General features: G+C 37.6%; 1 protein-coding gene across 1 annotated transcript in view; it reads left to right on the top strand.

Moving 5' to 3' along the window:
- Nucleotides 1–16,335, top strand: part of LOC131203457 (von Willebrand factor D and EGF domain-containing protein-like) — a 181,398-nt gene that overhangs the window by 152,795 nt on the left and 12,268 nt on the right. The window contains exons 15-18 of the mRNA XM_058193736.1: nucleotides 4,400–4,504; nucleotides 6,869–6,983; nucleotides 9,579–9,829; nucleotides 10,990–11,209. Coding sequence (XP_058049719.1) covers nucleotides 4,400–4,504; nucleotides 6,869–6,983; nucleotides 9,579–9,829; nucleotides 10,990–11,209 — 691 coding nt within the window. The remainder of the gene's footprint in view (nucleotides 1–4,399; nucleotides 4,505–6,868; nucleotides 6,984–9,578; nucleotides 9,830–10,989; nucleotides 11,210–16,335) is intronic.

Raw genomic sequence — 16,335 nt, forward strand, 5'->3', positions numbered from 1 at the left:
ACGTTCAGCACTTTTATACGTTACCTTGCACCTTGACTTCTGTATTAGAGACTGGCTCTTATCAAGGGCAGAATATAGGGTCTAATTCCACATATAACCCCATTGTGTTCTCATTGTGCACATGAAAATAAATGCAATGCAATGCACAATGAATGTATTTTACACTAATAAATTGACTTGCAATTGTAGAACTAGATGGACTTGCTGGGAGTTTTAATCCTTCTACCTTCTGCCAGCTCTAATTAAACATCTTGCCTCTTAGCCTATTGATCAGGAGAAAGGAAAGGAAATTATGTGGTGAGAGGCTGAAGCAAACAGACATTTTTCATATCGTAAGCCTATTTTTGTGACAATATGCTACTGAAGTGCAACTTATCTTGTCTGGCAACAATTACCTGGGGTAGACTGAGACAATGCAGAACACTCTAAAGTTTTATTTAGAAACAACCGATTTCATTGCACATACAAACTGGTCACAGTATGACACTATAGATAAATCTAAGACTAAAATACATCATGGTTAACTGTGTTATATAATAGCACAATTAAAAGGATTACACAAAACATTTGTAATTATTAAAGCAATTGACTCTCCTCCTACTGCTCATCAGTCTTCTGCTAAAGTCAAAAGAGAGAAACTTACATTACTTCCTGCAGTAGGGGCGAGATGTTTATTGACATGAACAGAATTGCCCAACGTTTGACTCTTTCATCATAGACCAAATCATCCTAGCAAAATGTATCAAAACCAGGATAATTTTGGAGGAATGTTTGTGACTTAACACAAATAAATTCTAGAAAACTTAGGGGAAACATTTGCTTCATGCAACACATATTCAGCAAAGGCAAGTTCATGATCCAATTAGTAGGTCACTGTAAGATCTAGAAAAATGAGTGAGCTAATGACAATAATCCACACTCTGTGACTCCCATGGAAAGGTCATATCACATCTGTTTTATTGGTTGTGTTTGTCGTATAGCACAAACTACATATAGCAGAGAAACAGAAAGTCATACGGCTATTTCTGGCAGATTTAATTCAAACGAAAGCAAATAAAAAGTTTGAGCTATTCACTGGCTGAGCAGAAATGATAGTTAGAAAATAAATTGGGTGGTTATTCATAGATGTCTATGTGTCCTGTGAAAAAAAAGTTCTTTTTCTACTTGCAAAGGCACTTGGTCTCCTCCCATTTTTGTCAGATGGAAAAGGCTTGGTTTATCAAATGCAAACCATTTGTAGATAGTCCTTGCTTAATTAGTGCCCAGTTTAGCAACCTCTCAATTTATAATGGTGCTGACAAAAGTAGCTTTGTAACCAGTCCATAAACTTGCAACAGCCATGGTATCCTGATGATTATATAAACACAATTCAGTCACTGTATACAGTTACCTGTATGAAATTATGATGGTTGCAGTGTTCCATGGTCATGTGATCACAATATACAAGGTTCACAGTTGGCTTATGACAAACAGTGTCAGTGGAAACATCAGCAATAAGTTACCAGTCACAGTCATGTTATATCATGCTCAATGACCATAGTGGAACTAATGGTGTAAGTCACAGCACACAGCACAGCACAGTCACATGATGTATCATTTAACAATTGTATCACTTAGTGATGGAGTTGTCAATTCCAGTTATAGAAGTTAATCTACTTGTACTTTAATAGTTAACTTATAGTCCCACTTAGTGAAATAACTGCTTATTTTTCCACTTATTCTCTCTTTTACTTTGGATCTTAGAATAAATGTTGGTTTCTACATTCAAGTTAATAGCAATAGCAATAGCACTTAGACTTATATCCCATTTCACAGTGCTTTACAGCTCTCTCTAAGTGGTTTTCAGAGTCAGCATATTGCCCCCAACAATCTGGATCTTTATTTTACCAACCTCGATAGGATGGAAGGCTGAGTCAGCCTTGAGCCTAGTGAGATTTGAACTGCCCAATTGCAGGCAGCCAGCAGGCAGCAGAAGTAGCCTGCAGTACTGCACTCTAATCACTGCACCACCACTGTTATTATTCTGAATTCAGAGCTCAATATATTACTCTAATTTTCCAAGTGTCCAAGAAAAATATAACACAAATAGTGTGATATATATTTTAAATATAGATATGAAATTTAGGACAACATTTTAAGCAGAACAGGTTTTTTTTAAAACAATGCAGTGCATATCCTCTTTCAATAGTTTGAAATGTGGAGAAAGTTAAAAACACATATTCAAAACATACTTCAATGATGGAAAGTAGTAACAGCAGCTCCATTTCAGCACCCTTTTCAAACAATGAAATAAAAAGTACATTTAATAGCTTTCTCAATCTTTAGATATAACATTTGTATTGTGCACATTTTTCTTTGTGTAGAATGTCAATTTATAAGTATCACGAGTTTTTAAATTGAGCACAAACTAAATGAAACTTCATATTTACTATTCAGTATTTAGACTTCTAATAAACAGGTCTGTGATAATTATTTTTCAGAGAAAAATAAAATGCAAATTAAGTAAAATACACTATCTTCCATAGTTATTAAAACATTCAGGCTACATGAAATTCACAGAGTGGCAAAAGTATATTTGAAATTTAAAAATACTGACATATCTCCTTTTGGAAAGCTGTTGTGTACATTCAGAACAACATTCTATACTACAAGCGCAAACGTAATCCTCTGTATCTATTTTACAATAGATGTAGTGATAGAATATGAAATATATTGCCTTTGAATGTAAAATATGTTATGCAGTTTAAAATGCAATTCTACCTTTCATCTCGAAATCTGAATTTGGTATCCCCATCTGTTTTCACAAGAGGCAAACAAGTAAAACCTACCTAATAAGGTTAATTGCTTATAACATATAAAATAATAACACAGTTGGAAGGGACCTTGGAGGTCTTCTAGTCCAACCCCTGCCCAGACAGGAAACCCTACACCATTTCAGACAAATGGCTATCCAACATTTTCTTTAAAATGCCCAGTGTTGGAGCATTCACAACCTCTGCAGGCAAGTTGTTCCACTTACCGATTGTTCTAACTGTCAGGAAATTTCTCCTTAGTTCTAAGTTGCTTCTCTCCTTGATTAGTTTCCACCCATTGCTTCTTGTCCTGCTCTCAGGTGCTTCAGAGAATAGCTTGACTCCCTCTTCTTTGTGGCAACCCCTGAGATATTGGAACATATATCGATTATATATATTATAATAGTAATATCATTACTAGCAATAGCACTTAGACTTATATACCGCTTCACAGTGCTTTACAGCCCTCTCTAAGTGGTTTACAGAATTAGTATATTGCCCCCAACAATCTGGGTCCTCATTTTATCGACCTCGGAAGGATGGAAGGCTGAGTCAACCTTGAGCTGCTCAGAATTGAACTCCTGGAGTGAGCAGTGAGTTAGCCCTGCAGTGTTGCATTCTAACCACTGCGCCACCATGGCTACCATCATTACATTATTTGAACAAAATAGCAAATGATGACATGAGATGAGATAGTGGGGAAAAAATGTAAGGGGAAAAGAGGCAGAAGTGTGGGGATGGACTTAAAAGAGGGCTCAGCCTTGAATCTCAAAGTAGTCACAAGTGAGTTAATCTAATTCCTAGCAGATGCAAACTGTTAGTTGAGAATATTCCTGTGCACAGACATGAGGAGCAATAAATCAATTTAATTGAACAATCACTTGTGGACCTGATCTTTCATGCCTAACAAAGAATTCTCAATGCATATGGTTAAATATTTTGGAACAAATACAACTTAGAAAATTAACTTATATAATTGATTGATTATGGTTTGAGTCCTGTGCCAAATACAGAGTGAACATTTTTTTCTTGTATCTACCACTCTGTCTTCAGTTAAATGTATTCTTCTTCTATCTATAGGAAATACATGTAAGAGAAGCTTCTTTTACAGAATGTTTGTTCAAGATGTGACATTTTATGAATGAATTAGTATCTCAGGAACAGAAATTTATCTTGGGCGGAATAGAGGACACAATCTACCCAACAGGAGTGTCTTGCTTTGAAGCAATCTCGATGAAATGCTGTTGACATCCATAAAATTTCTCTTGAGTAAATGTTTTATGAACTGCAGTCAGTTTGGAGCAGGATTTATTGTTCAAAATTGTGTCTATTTGAGTAAAAAAAATTTACAGGAACAGATTTAACAAAGCACACAATTATCAGAAAGCCCAGATTTGATCTGAGCAAAAAGATATTTTGGTAATAAACGAATGGCTTTTCAGTGTGCAGCATCCAGTGATTTATTAGCTTGCTGGAAAGTAACTCACAAGTGGTTTAATTTATCTTCTTGGGAGACATTTAGTTCAGGGGTGTATTTAGAATGTACAGACAATGTCTGTGTGGAACTGGATCACACAAAATGATATATTTTTGTATATTTTTTTTAGATTTCTAATGATGGATTCCAGTATAGCAATTCAAAAGTTCTGACCTTGTATGATGGACTCTGCCAGGATTGCAAATTCCATCAAAATGGGCTTTGCAAATTAAAGGTAATTTCAAAGCACTTAGAGGTGTAGCAGTGAACATCCATCTTCTTCTTAATCCTCCAGCTTCCTAAAGTGAATGATGTGACTAGACAAATCTCAGGGAACCAGATTTGTTTACTGATATACAGCTGTATATGTACATGTATTTTTTCTATAGCTATTGCCTTCGAGTATACTGTACATGCAAGTTTGGCTAGATTTGGTTCTCTCAGAACTGTCCTATACTGACTTTTCTTTATTAAAAAGTCTACCATAGTTTAATTTGAAACCAAGTGTAGAATGTGGTGTTAACAATACATGTCTTTCTTTAGACTTTCTAAGTTCAGTGTTTTAGCTACTGTAGTCCAATCGGAAGTTTAGTCAACCTACAGTTTGCTGTTGGACTAATTTATGAAATGATCATAAATGCCATACCAATCAAAAATGCATGGGGTCCATTTTGAGGCCAGATACATTCATGAAAAGAAAAAAAGATGATGCTGAAATCTTTTCAACTACTCCCTTTTTAACATTTAAATGGCCAGATCAGGTGAGGCAGGATCTGGCAGGTACCCAAAAAGTATTATGTAGGTTAAATCAGGGACTGATTTGGCAGCCTTACTCACTACATTGGGAACACAGATTTAGATAATTTCCTACATGTATTGTCTGTGGCTGCTTTTTGTACCTCATAATATTGCTATTCAGTGGTCATGGAAGCCAGCCAGTCAGCTTATAGGGGAGATGGGCGGCATAAAAATGTATGTATGTACCCTGTTTCCCTGAAAATAAGACCTATCCTGAAAATAAGATCTAGCATGGTTTTTATGTATTGCCTAATATAAGTCCCACCCCCAAAATAAGCCCTACTTAAGAGCCTGCACAGCCAGCCTCCTGCCCCATCATGAGCAAATAGAAGAAGTGGGCCTCATGTACATGGGGGGGAAAAATAAGATACCCCCTGAAAGTAAGCCTAGTGCCTATTTTGGGACCCAAAAGAAAAGAAGACGTGTTTTTGGGGAAACATGTGTCTGTCTGTGTGTGTGTGTATTGGAAAGTCTCTTGGATTAATTAAAAATAAAGAACCTTGGAGCAAGTAATGATCCTTTAAGACACGGGTAACAAACTGGCGGCATCACATTGCTGTCATGATGACAGAGCTGGAGTGGGCGTGGCCTGCGTGAGACACAGGCTGCCAGTTTGACACCCCTGAAAGTAGTAACAACTTAGGAAGACAGCTGTAAAGAATCAAAAGGAACATTGCTCTATTAGAAGCATGTCATATTGTTTGAACTAACATACTGTCCATAACAATTGTTAAACTTAAGATCTCAGGCTACTGAAGAATTACAGTCCTCTCTGCTTTGTTTAAATGAGTCTCTGCAGGCTGGATTCCCCCCACCTTGTGTTAGATCAGAACTCCTATTACCCCAGGCTACCTAGGGATGATGGGAGTTGCAATCCAATATATTTGGAGACACTTAAGTCATTCTCCACAACCATGTTTTTTATCCTAGCAGAAGTAATTATTTTCTACCGCTATAAACTGCTTGAAGTCATTTGGGATGGGTGATATAGAATGCCTTGCAAGCAAATAAATAGGTGCCTGAATGCTGTCAAAACTTACAAGATTTTTTTCTTCCTTTATCAAGGACTTTGAATAGAGAAAGATATCAATACTATGGCTTTTATGTTTCAACCCCCACCCCACCCATTTAGAGAAATTACTTGATTAATACTACATTTTGTGATTAATATATAATTAAGTACTATGTTATAGCCAAATAATGATCCTTTTTAATTTTATTTAAAGAAAAATTGATGAAAATCATGAGAACTTTGTATAATTTTTTATGAAAACTTCAACTTCTTTTCTTTTAACCACTTAATTTGGAGGATAAAAAATAAAGATGCCCCTAGAAATCACATAGACCCCCCACCACCACCACCTATCTCTGACTTATTGGATGGGGTCCATTTGTACTGGCCATGATAAAGACATAAAACCAAAAAAGGCCATGTACAGGCATTTTGAAGATATTTACCTGACATGTTCACTGCCTTGAGTTATTTGTAAAAATAGTAAAAGCAGGATCAATCAATCAATCAATCAATCAATCAATCAAAACACTGGGAACCCAGGAGCCAATCAATTCCTGGGTAGGGAAAACCGGGAATGGACAATAGGCATGTAGTTAAGCCAGGGACTGATTTACCTTTCATATATATATCATTCACCAGCTTAACATTCAAGGAGAAAATGAAGATTCATTTAGATTTCTCCCTTAGGAATGGATTGAATTGACTATTGTCCCAGGATTGCTAGAAATAAACATGATATACTATTTCAAGTGACTAACAGGTCATTTTTGTTTTTCTTCCTGGCAGGAAAATACATGCAAAATAGATGGCTTGTGCTATGCAAAGGGTGATCCCAGTCTCACCAGCTCTTGTCTTTTTTGTGAGCCATCAATCTCCAAATTTACTTGGTCTATCAATGAAAGTAAGTCCTTTGGGCCTTATAAAATCAGGTGTTATTTATGATACAAAAATGCATTTAGGTGATTGAGTGTATTCCTGGCTTGAAGAAGTAGATCGTATATATTTCTAAATATTTATCCAGGCTAAAAAAAAATTTTTTTTAAAGAAGCCATACTGATTTCTGCAAAGCCAAGCAGTTTAGACCTTTGTCATTATATAGAGGTTTCCATTTTCTAATATGACTATTATGAGACTCTATTCTGGTAATCAGTCTTTGGCCAGAGAGGCAAAATGCATTCCAGGCTTCAGACCTCTTCTCAAAAAGTGTTGGGTATTAGTGACAAACAGGGCTATTTCTACTAAACCACAGTTTAGCAGCATTCTTCCTCGATCTCCTGGGGCTGGGTCAGAGTTGGCTTCAAAAATTTTAGCAAAAGGTTCTCTGCCCGGTTGTGGGGGGGGGAGTGTAGCCATGGTAGGTGTCGCCTACTCAGCCTCCTGCACCATGGTGGGGGAAACATTTTTGCCTTCCCCTGGCTCCAGAGTCTTTCCCTGAGCCTCTGGGTATGTGAAAATGGTCTCCCGAGGCTCCAGAGGCCATCTGGAGGCCTGTCCCGTACTTCCAGTAGGCCTGTTTTTTGCCCTCCCCAAGCCTCCGCGCAGGGCCTGCACTTACCTGCATCCAAAACAGGCTGTGTGGGGACTCCTGGGAAAGGCGGGGTGGGGTGGGTGGGACCAGCCAGGAGTGGGATTTGTGGGTTCTCCAAACTGCACAGAATCTTAGCTACAGGTTCTCCCGAACCCCTGCGAACCTCCAGCAGCCAACCCCTGGGCTGGAGGTAGAAAAGCCAAGGTCTTTAACACTGGGGTACTTTAGCTGTTATATACTGGGAATGGAGGCAGATAGCCATAAACATCACAGCCTACCTAGCAACTTTGAGCCTGTTCTTGGATTCCTTTCTCCTCTTTTCTCTTTTGGTTGTTTGGATTGATCAGGTAAAAGTGTGAAAAGCCATTATGTTGGAGTAGATGCAGCTGGTGGTTATTATTGACTGCTTACTTACAATAGTGATATAAACCTTTGCAGGTTTATAAAGCAAATGAAAGTTGGAGATAATAAGTACAGTTATGGCTTCACTTAGCAACTGCTTTGCTTAAGGGCCAAGTCCCAATTTTGGATGCTAAGTGAGGATTGCCTGTGTAGAAAATTAGGAGGCTTGTAACATGGAAGCCCCTAATTGGTTTGTGATAGATAGTAAGAGGAAATGATTAGAGAGCTGGAGACCCACTGAGTTGCACTGCCAGATTGCAAATGGAAACCTCTTGAGATTGGTGAGTGTACTTAATCCATCAGTCTATGCCTTGCTGATACAGGAAGCAAGAATTACACAGAGTTCATTAAAATGTAGAGTGTTTAATGCAGTCTTAGTTCCGTGCGGTTCTTGCTTCCTTGAAGTTTAAAGCTAGTCTAGTGATTAATACAGAATTTTGAAACTACATGAGGAATGTCCAAGCCTCATTTATAGTGAATTAAATATGACAACCACTTTGAATGATTCAGAATGCTGCTTCTCAGATGTCTTGCCACCTTGGCTGCATTGCCAGTAGATTAACCTTTTCTATACTGTTTATATCTATTCTCCTGTTTCTTTCCAAGCCTCCCACAATCATTCTGAAGAGTGTTGGGAGATCATTTTTGATAGGCCAAGAGAGATGTAGTCTTCTAAGAGTCTATGAAGAGACTGGGAAAGGAAAGCAGGCAAGTCAGCAGACAGCCTATCTCATAAAGAGCAAATTAGCCTGAGGGTGAGGAGGAGTGAGAAATGTGGGAAAATCTGTTTCAAAGTATTCAAGCAGAGTCTACCTTATAAAACTAGCTATAAATGAGAAAGTCTTGAAAAATTCCTATTTTATATTCCAAGACTCTGAATTTATTCTGAACTTTAGCAACTGAGCCACCATGTCCCTATAATTAATTCATCAATTAATTATAAGTAGAAGGTTTTTTCCCCCAACTCAGCAAACTGTTGATTTATTTTCAGGACAGACTATTTTGATTTTTCTTTTTAAAAAATTATTCACACCTTGCATTTCCAGCAGAAAAGCACAACATAAAATTTACAGTAGATTTAAACTCACTGAGGTTCTTGTAGGATTCTGACTGTAGAACTGGCCTTCTATTGTATTTTGAATTACAGTTTAACATTCACCACAGCCACCTTGCTCAGATTCAGATGTTAATCACTTTCTGTAATATGAAAATAAGAGGAGAGGTTTTTCCCCACCAGAAAAACCTGTTGATGCATTTTCACTCTCTGCATCATATTAGATAATCACTTGAGGGGCTCATTTCAACTCTGATTTTTTAAAGGTTTTCTTGATTAGAAAAGGGAGAGAGAAGGGGGGCGGGAAAGGGAATACAGCTTTTTTGAAGAAAAGCTCACTTTATCAGATGTGTTTAACCCCTTAAGTATAGATGGTATTCCTCCAAATTACTAGCTGGAACTGTTAAATTGCTTGTCATTTGCAATAAAATGTTTACAGTTTTTCTTAAATGAAACAGTATTCCCTAGAGTAACACCCCTCTGATTTTGGCTGTTTTTTATGTTTAATTTAGACAACCTGCCACCTGTGTTTCTGGCCCCATCCAATCAGCTTCTAACGTTTGCAGGGGAAACTTTTGTTTATCAGCTGCAAGCAGTAGATCCTGAGAGTTCAGCCCTGCTTTTTACTCTAGAAGCTGGCCCTCCAGAAGCCTCCCTCTCTCCTGCTGGCCTTCTCATCTGGCAGGTCCATTCTGGAGAAGAGAAGAGTTTTGAATTCACGGTATCTGACGAATGCAATGCACAAAGCAGCTATTCAGTGCAGGTAGGAAGGAGATCTTACAATCCTTCAAAAACTAGTTTGTAGGCTCTTGGGTACTCCAATAATAGTTAATAATGTGTTATTGTCTTTATAAAGCTAAGACTTCAGCTGTTTTCAAGTGAGTGAACATTATCATTCATGACAGTAATGATGAATTAATCTAATAAATATCCTGGAGAAAGTGAATCCCATATATTCAATGAATCAGAAAGGGGTCCGCATTGATTGCTGTCTGAAAGACCACTTTTTTTGCCAAGCTGGTTAATAGTTCATTAATCTGCTTGAAAACTTGCTGTGTGCATGTGGATCTTTGAAGAAAAAAACAGCATGACATAAAGGACCTGGTTTTAGCCATACAGGGAAAATTATAATTCATTTGCAACAATATTTTTATAGGATTTCTCTCCCCGCCCCTTATACCATTACTCTGCAACCTTGGTTTCTTGGCCATGCTTTCCTATTTTGCCTTTACAGCAAACTGTTCTATTAATTTTGCAGTAGCGTTCGGTAATAATGCAAATGCACAAGAGGAAGAAACTTACAGCTAAAAGAGGCCGGCTCACATGGATAATTGCTAAGGGAATTGTATAAAATAAATGTTAACTCAGATCACTAGATATAAAATTTATGCAGAACCTGGAGGTATTAGCAACAAAGCCCCTAGGAGTTAGATTCATTGAGCAGTCAAGACCAATCTATACATTATGCTAAGTAACCAGTTGCTTTTAAGAATGGAAAATGCAGATTTGGTCCTTTTTCCTTTGTGATGTTCAGTGATATCTTTATATCATGATGCTTCATGGTTATTGACTCTTAATAGCCAATGATAGAAGGGAGGGGGATGTAGAACCGTGTAACATTAGAAGATTGTTAAAAGTTCTATTAGATATTAGAAAGGAAAAAGATGAATGGACACTTTTCATTTTCAAGTAGCAGCTATGCATTTAGCACGTGCCTGTGTTTTGTTTCTCATTATCATCTATGAATATTGGGAATTTCCTCTGGTATCTTTCAGGGAATAAATGTTAGTATTGTTAGTGTTACATTTTGAGCCACAAATCATTTTTACATACATCATTACATAAGAACTTCAGTAAGTAGCCTTATTGTATGTAAAGTAATAAAATGCATGCTTAAATACAATACACTGTTGCCTTTTGTAGATTTCAGTAAAACCTTGCGGCTGTTTGAATGGTGGTACTTGCATCACCAACATTAACTTCCCTCCTGGTGTTGGGGAATATCTGTGTATGTGTCTCAGTGAATTTGAAGGGGACCGTTGCCAAAACAGCCATAATCATTGCGCATCAAACCCTTGTGGTATTGGTTCTTGTACTGGTGGAATAGACAGCTACAAGTGCAGATGTCCGGCAGGTTGGAAAGGTGAGTTGTGCCCATAATCTCCTCCTTTCATGTTTAATTTCGACGCAATTAGATTATAAATGTATTCAAAATAAAAAATTGAGGATTGTTTTATTATAGTAGAAATATTGCTTTGATGAAACCATTGACCCCTGGCCAAAAAAAAAAAGAAGTTTTTTATTTCAAGGCAACCATTTGATGGCAGCTGTTTGTAAATAAAAGACTAAAAATGATAAGCTGATGTTATTTCAAGAGAGAAAAAGAAAAAGTTCATCAATCTATAGAAGTCAAAGTATGGTGCATTTGATTTTTGGTTAGTGTGTTTTGTAAATCCAACTACTGTGTTTTGCAAACTATTGTTTATAGTTTAAAACTGTATAAGTCTAGTTGGCCTATCTGTATATTTATTTTATTATTTATTTATTTTATTAGATTTATAAACTGCCCTTCTCCCGAAGGACTCAGGGCGGTGTACAGCCAAGATAAAAAGAGACAATATACAATTAAAAAAAATTAAAAAACTTATTACACAGTGTGGCCGAAATTAAAATAATTAACATCTAAAAACCCCAGTTAAAACTAAAAATTTAAAATTATAAACTAAACAATTAAGAAAGCCCCGCACGAACAAACAAATATGTTTTCAGTTCGCGGCGAAAAGTCCGAAGGTCAGGTATTTGTCGTAAACCAGGGGGAAGTTCGTTCCAAAGAGTAGGGGCCCCCACAGAGAAGGATCTTCCCCTGGGGGCCGCCAGCCGACATCAGCGGACGGCACCCTGAGAAGGCCCTCTCTATGGGAGCGTACGGGTCGGTGGGAGGCATGAGGTAACAGCAGGCGGTCCCGTAAGTACCCAGGTCCCAAGCCATGGAGCGCTTTAAAGGTGGTAACCAAAACCTTGAAATGCACCCGAAAGGCAACAGGAAGCCAGTGCAGTCTGCGCAGGAGAGGTGTCACATGGGAGCTACGTGAGACTCCCTCTATCACCCGCGCATATTTCCATCCATCCATCCATCCATCCATCCATCCTGTTTATGAAATCCAACTCTTTGCTAAACATTAACACTAGAACTTCCATCTTCCATAGTATAATGTACGGTAGAACAATGTTAACTCATATCCAATATCTTCATTTGTCTTCAGAATGTGTTTAGGATAAGTAGAAGTAAGGACAACTAAGATGTCAGGGTAATGATTTAAGAGCTGACCAGCTGCTACAATGAAGTAATACTGAGAATGAGTCAGCAAGGTTTTTGGACTGATATCACTTTAAGAGCCTGTAATAAGAAGAGGCCCTGTTGGAGCATATCTCTCTCTCCATGTATGTTTCCGTGCTGTAATTGCTGATTGCTGTTTGTTTGAGGTCTGACTAAAGTATGGGTATGCATATATTCTTTGTAGATAAAACTACTATTTAAATACAAACCTCTGTTTACCGTATTTGCTCCTGGGTTGTTTCACATAGTCACTCTGTGTGCACTCTGATGCTCTTATTCTCTTTTGGAAGAGAAAAACTAAAATAGTAACATGGTACTGAAATTGGGGTTATGTTGGGTGCCGGGTTACAAGACTGATGATGTAACAGAATGGTCACCAAAGATCTATGGTTGGTAATAGTACATTGGCACAATATTTTTCCTATTTTGCTCCAGAAGCTGGGTACCACCTAATTCACAAATCTAAAAGCAGTTAGTTCAAGTCAAAGTATAATGAAAACCAAATCCTATGAGATTGTGTGAAGCTCTTCACTGCAGTATTTTTAAAAAATGTCCCTATTTTCTCATAAACTTAAATTTAAGCAATTGCTTTCTGACATTTTCATTGGGTGCTAGTCTGCTAATTTTGTTTTCTTTATCCACATGAACATAGTGATAAGATATTGCCTGCTAAGAAAAAGAAAGACACCTGCTTCAATTACTCTCCTTTTTCTAGTTCATTTAAATAAAATATTCATTGTTTCAGCAGCTGCTTCCTGAGCTGAAAATAGCAAACATGAGGAAAGTGGGGGGAGGAATAAAGAAATGATTGAGAGGCATTCCTATTTCATTCAGTATTTTAATAGCAGGTGAAAAATTATATGCAAGTGTAGCTGAAAACCAGCTGAGAGGTAGATGATTTTACTCCAGGGCAGATTCTGTTACAGCAATAAAGCTTCTTGAAGTCTTGTTTGTCTTAATTCCCCAGAAAACCATCAATAATCTAATGAGCAGGTAACACCGCACTGCTCAAGTGACAAGACCATTATGGCATCACACTTTTACAAATGATAGCAAACAGATAGTAGTAACAAAACACTTGCTCTTCGGAGATCACTTTAAATATCATCCCTTGAGAAGCTTGTTACAAAAAGTGTAGGAAGCACTGTTGTGCATGCAAAACTACCACTGCATTCTAAATCCCATTTTGCTGTCACTGACAGGATGATAGTAATTACAGATGTGCACAGAGAGAACAAGGAGAAGGCAGAGATTAAAAAATGAGCATGAGCGATGGAAATGTCTACCCAGAGTGCATCTTTTGTGGTTTAAACTTCCATAAACAGGTTCTCCTGTCGGGACCTCATTCCAAAACTATTTTTGGATATTCAAAGTATTTAGTGCATATTGTTGCTATAGGTCCTTAGTAGCAGCAGCAAAACATAAATATACATGTAAAGTGTAAGCTTCAGAGTGAACCATGTTTATCAAAACATTTCTTCACTTCGTGAAAAGCACACACAATTTATTGCATTGCTTCAGTGGTATATGTTGATTGAGAAAGCACTGAGAAACCAAAAGAGCATGTGCATTTTCACAGCTAGGAAGAGGAATGTGCCTATTGCCAAAGTACACTGATTTTAGATCAGCTGTACATAGACAATTAGTAGTTAGTTGTCATTATTTTGTTGTTGTTAGTTGCAAAGTCGTGTCTGACCCATCGTGACTTCATGGACAACGTTCCTCCAGGCCTTCCTGTCCTCTACTATCCTCTGGAGTCCATTTAAGCTCATGCCTACTGCTTCAGTGACTCCATCCAGCCACCTCATTCTCTGTCGTCCCCTTCTTCTTTTGCCCTCAATCTTTCCCAGCATTAGGCTCTTCTCCAGTGAGTCCTTCCTTCTCATTAGGTGGCCAAAGTATTTCAGTTTCATCTTCAGGATCTGGCCTTCTAAAGAGCAGTCAGGGTTGATCTCCTCTAGGACTGACTTGTTTGTTCGCCTTGCAGTCCAAGGGACTCGCAGGAGTCTTCTCCAGCACCAGAGTTCAAAGGCCTCAATTCTTTGGTGCTCAGCCTTTCTTATGGTCCAACCTTCACAGCCATACATTGCAACTGGGAAAACCATAGCCTTGACTATACGCACTTTTGTTGGCAGGGTGATGTCTCTGCTTTTTAGTACGCTGTCTAGATTTGCCATAGCTTTCCTCCCCAGGAGCAAGCGTCTTTTAATTTCTTGGCTGCAGTCCCCATCTGCGGTGATCTTGGAGCCCAGGAAAATAAAATCTGTCACTACCTCCATTTCTTCCCCATTTATCTGCCAGGAATTGAAAGGGACGGATGCCATGATTTTAGTTTTCTTAATGTTGAGTTTCAAGCCAACTTTTGCACTCTCTTCCTTCACCCGCATCAAGAGGCTCTTTAGTTCCTCTTCGCTTTCTGCCATTAGAGTGGTATCATCTGCATATCTGAGGTTGTTGATATTTCTCCCGGCAATCTTAATTCCAATTTTTGATTCATCTAGCCCTGCCTTTCTCATGATGTGCTCTGCATATAAGTTAAATAGATAGGGTGATAGTATATAGTCTTGCTGGACTCCTTTCCCAATTTTGAACCAATCAGTGGTTCCATGTCCAGTTCTCACTGTTGCTTTTTGACCTGCATACATCGAGAACTACCAGAAGTACAGGCAGGATTTCGCAGAGGCAGAGGAACTAGAGATCAAATTGCCAACATACGCTGGATCATGGAGAAAACTAGGGAGTTCCAGAAAAACATCTACTTCTGCTTCATTGACTATGTTATTATTTACTGGAATCAAATCTGAAAATGTGTTAAGATAAACAGTTGGATATATGTTCCAGAAAAAGGATTATAACACGGACAGATATCAGATAAGTATCCTGGAGATTTATCTCAATTTGGGGTTTTTTATGAAACTATCACATGGGACAATAAAGAGAATCCCTGCTAAGACTGTGGTCTGTTTTTTGACCTATACTACATATGTAAATGATCTTCCTATGATTATCTTTTCGGTAGGCAGAGTGTTTCATTTTTATTACTAACTTGCAGGATGGATTAATTCAACATTTAAGACCTTCACTTCAACACTCAGGACCACTATAATCATACGTACCAAGAATCTTGCACATTTTTATAGTTTTCTACCTAGTAGTATTGTACACACACTGATTTTTAGCTGCCCAGGTATATCCAGAAAATGGTGCTGGCATCCTTGTTATTTTTTCCTATTGTTATAAATATTTTGGATTCCTCAACTAAGACTTAAAATTATAACCATGCTATTAATGAGTTATATGTTATTTACATTTTCCTGTACTGAACTGTCTGTTGTAGCATATCTGCATTTCATAATCTTGTTTCCTAAAGACCCTAAAATCAGATACTTGTGTATTTTTGGGGTTTTAACTTGTTTTTCTGAATCAAGCATTACTTCATACATTCTTGGTACCTTTAGAGATTAAATAGAGGTATTCTTACTCATATGACCTGGCTTGCTATCATTTCCTGCTCTTTCAAGGAAAGTTCAGTAACTTTTTGGCAATTTTTATATCTTCTTGTCTTCTGAGAACATTGTTAAAACTTCCTTTTGAACTAAAAGCCTGAAGTTTTTTGACTTATCTTTTAGCAAAAAATATTATGGGAGATAGATAAAATTGAAGAGATTCTTTTAGTACCAGGTTAAAGTCATCCATTGTTCCTAAGTTTTTTACTCATCAAAGATGGGCGGAGGGAAAGGATTTCTTTTTCGTTTAATGAAATTAGACATATAAAAAGTGGATGTCTCAATAAATCTTCCTCTTCAAATATTTTCTATCCAGAAATATTCCACATTCCACATAGTCCAAGAACAAAGCAGTTCTTTCCACTATATACGTGCTGTTTTTACTAATATTTACCTACAACTTAGAATATGGCCTATGCTGTTCAT

This window comes from Ahaetulla prasina, chromosome 1 (genome assembly GCF_028640845.1).
Source record: "Ahaetulla prasina isolate Xishuangbanna chromosome 1, ASM2864084v1, whole genome shotgun sequence".
Lineage (NCBI taxonomy): Eukaryota > Metazoa > Chordata > Lepidosauria > Squamata > Colubridae > Ahaetulla > Ahaetulla prasina.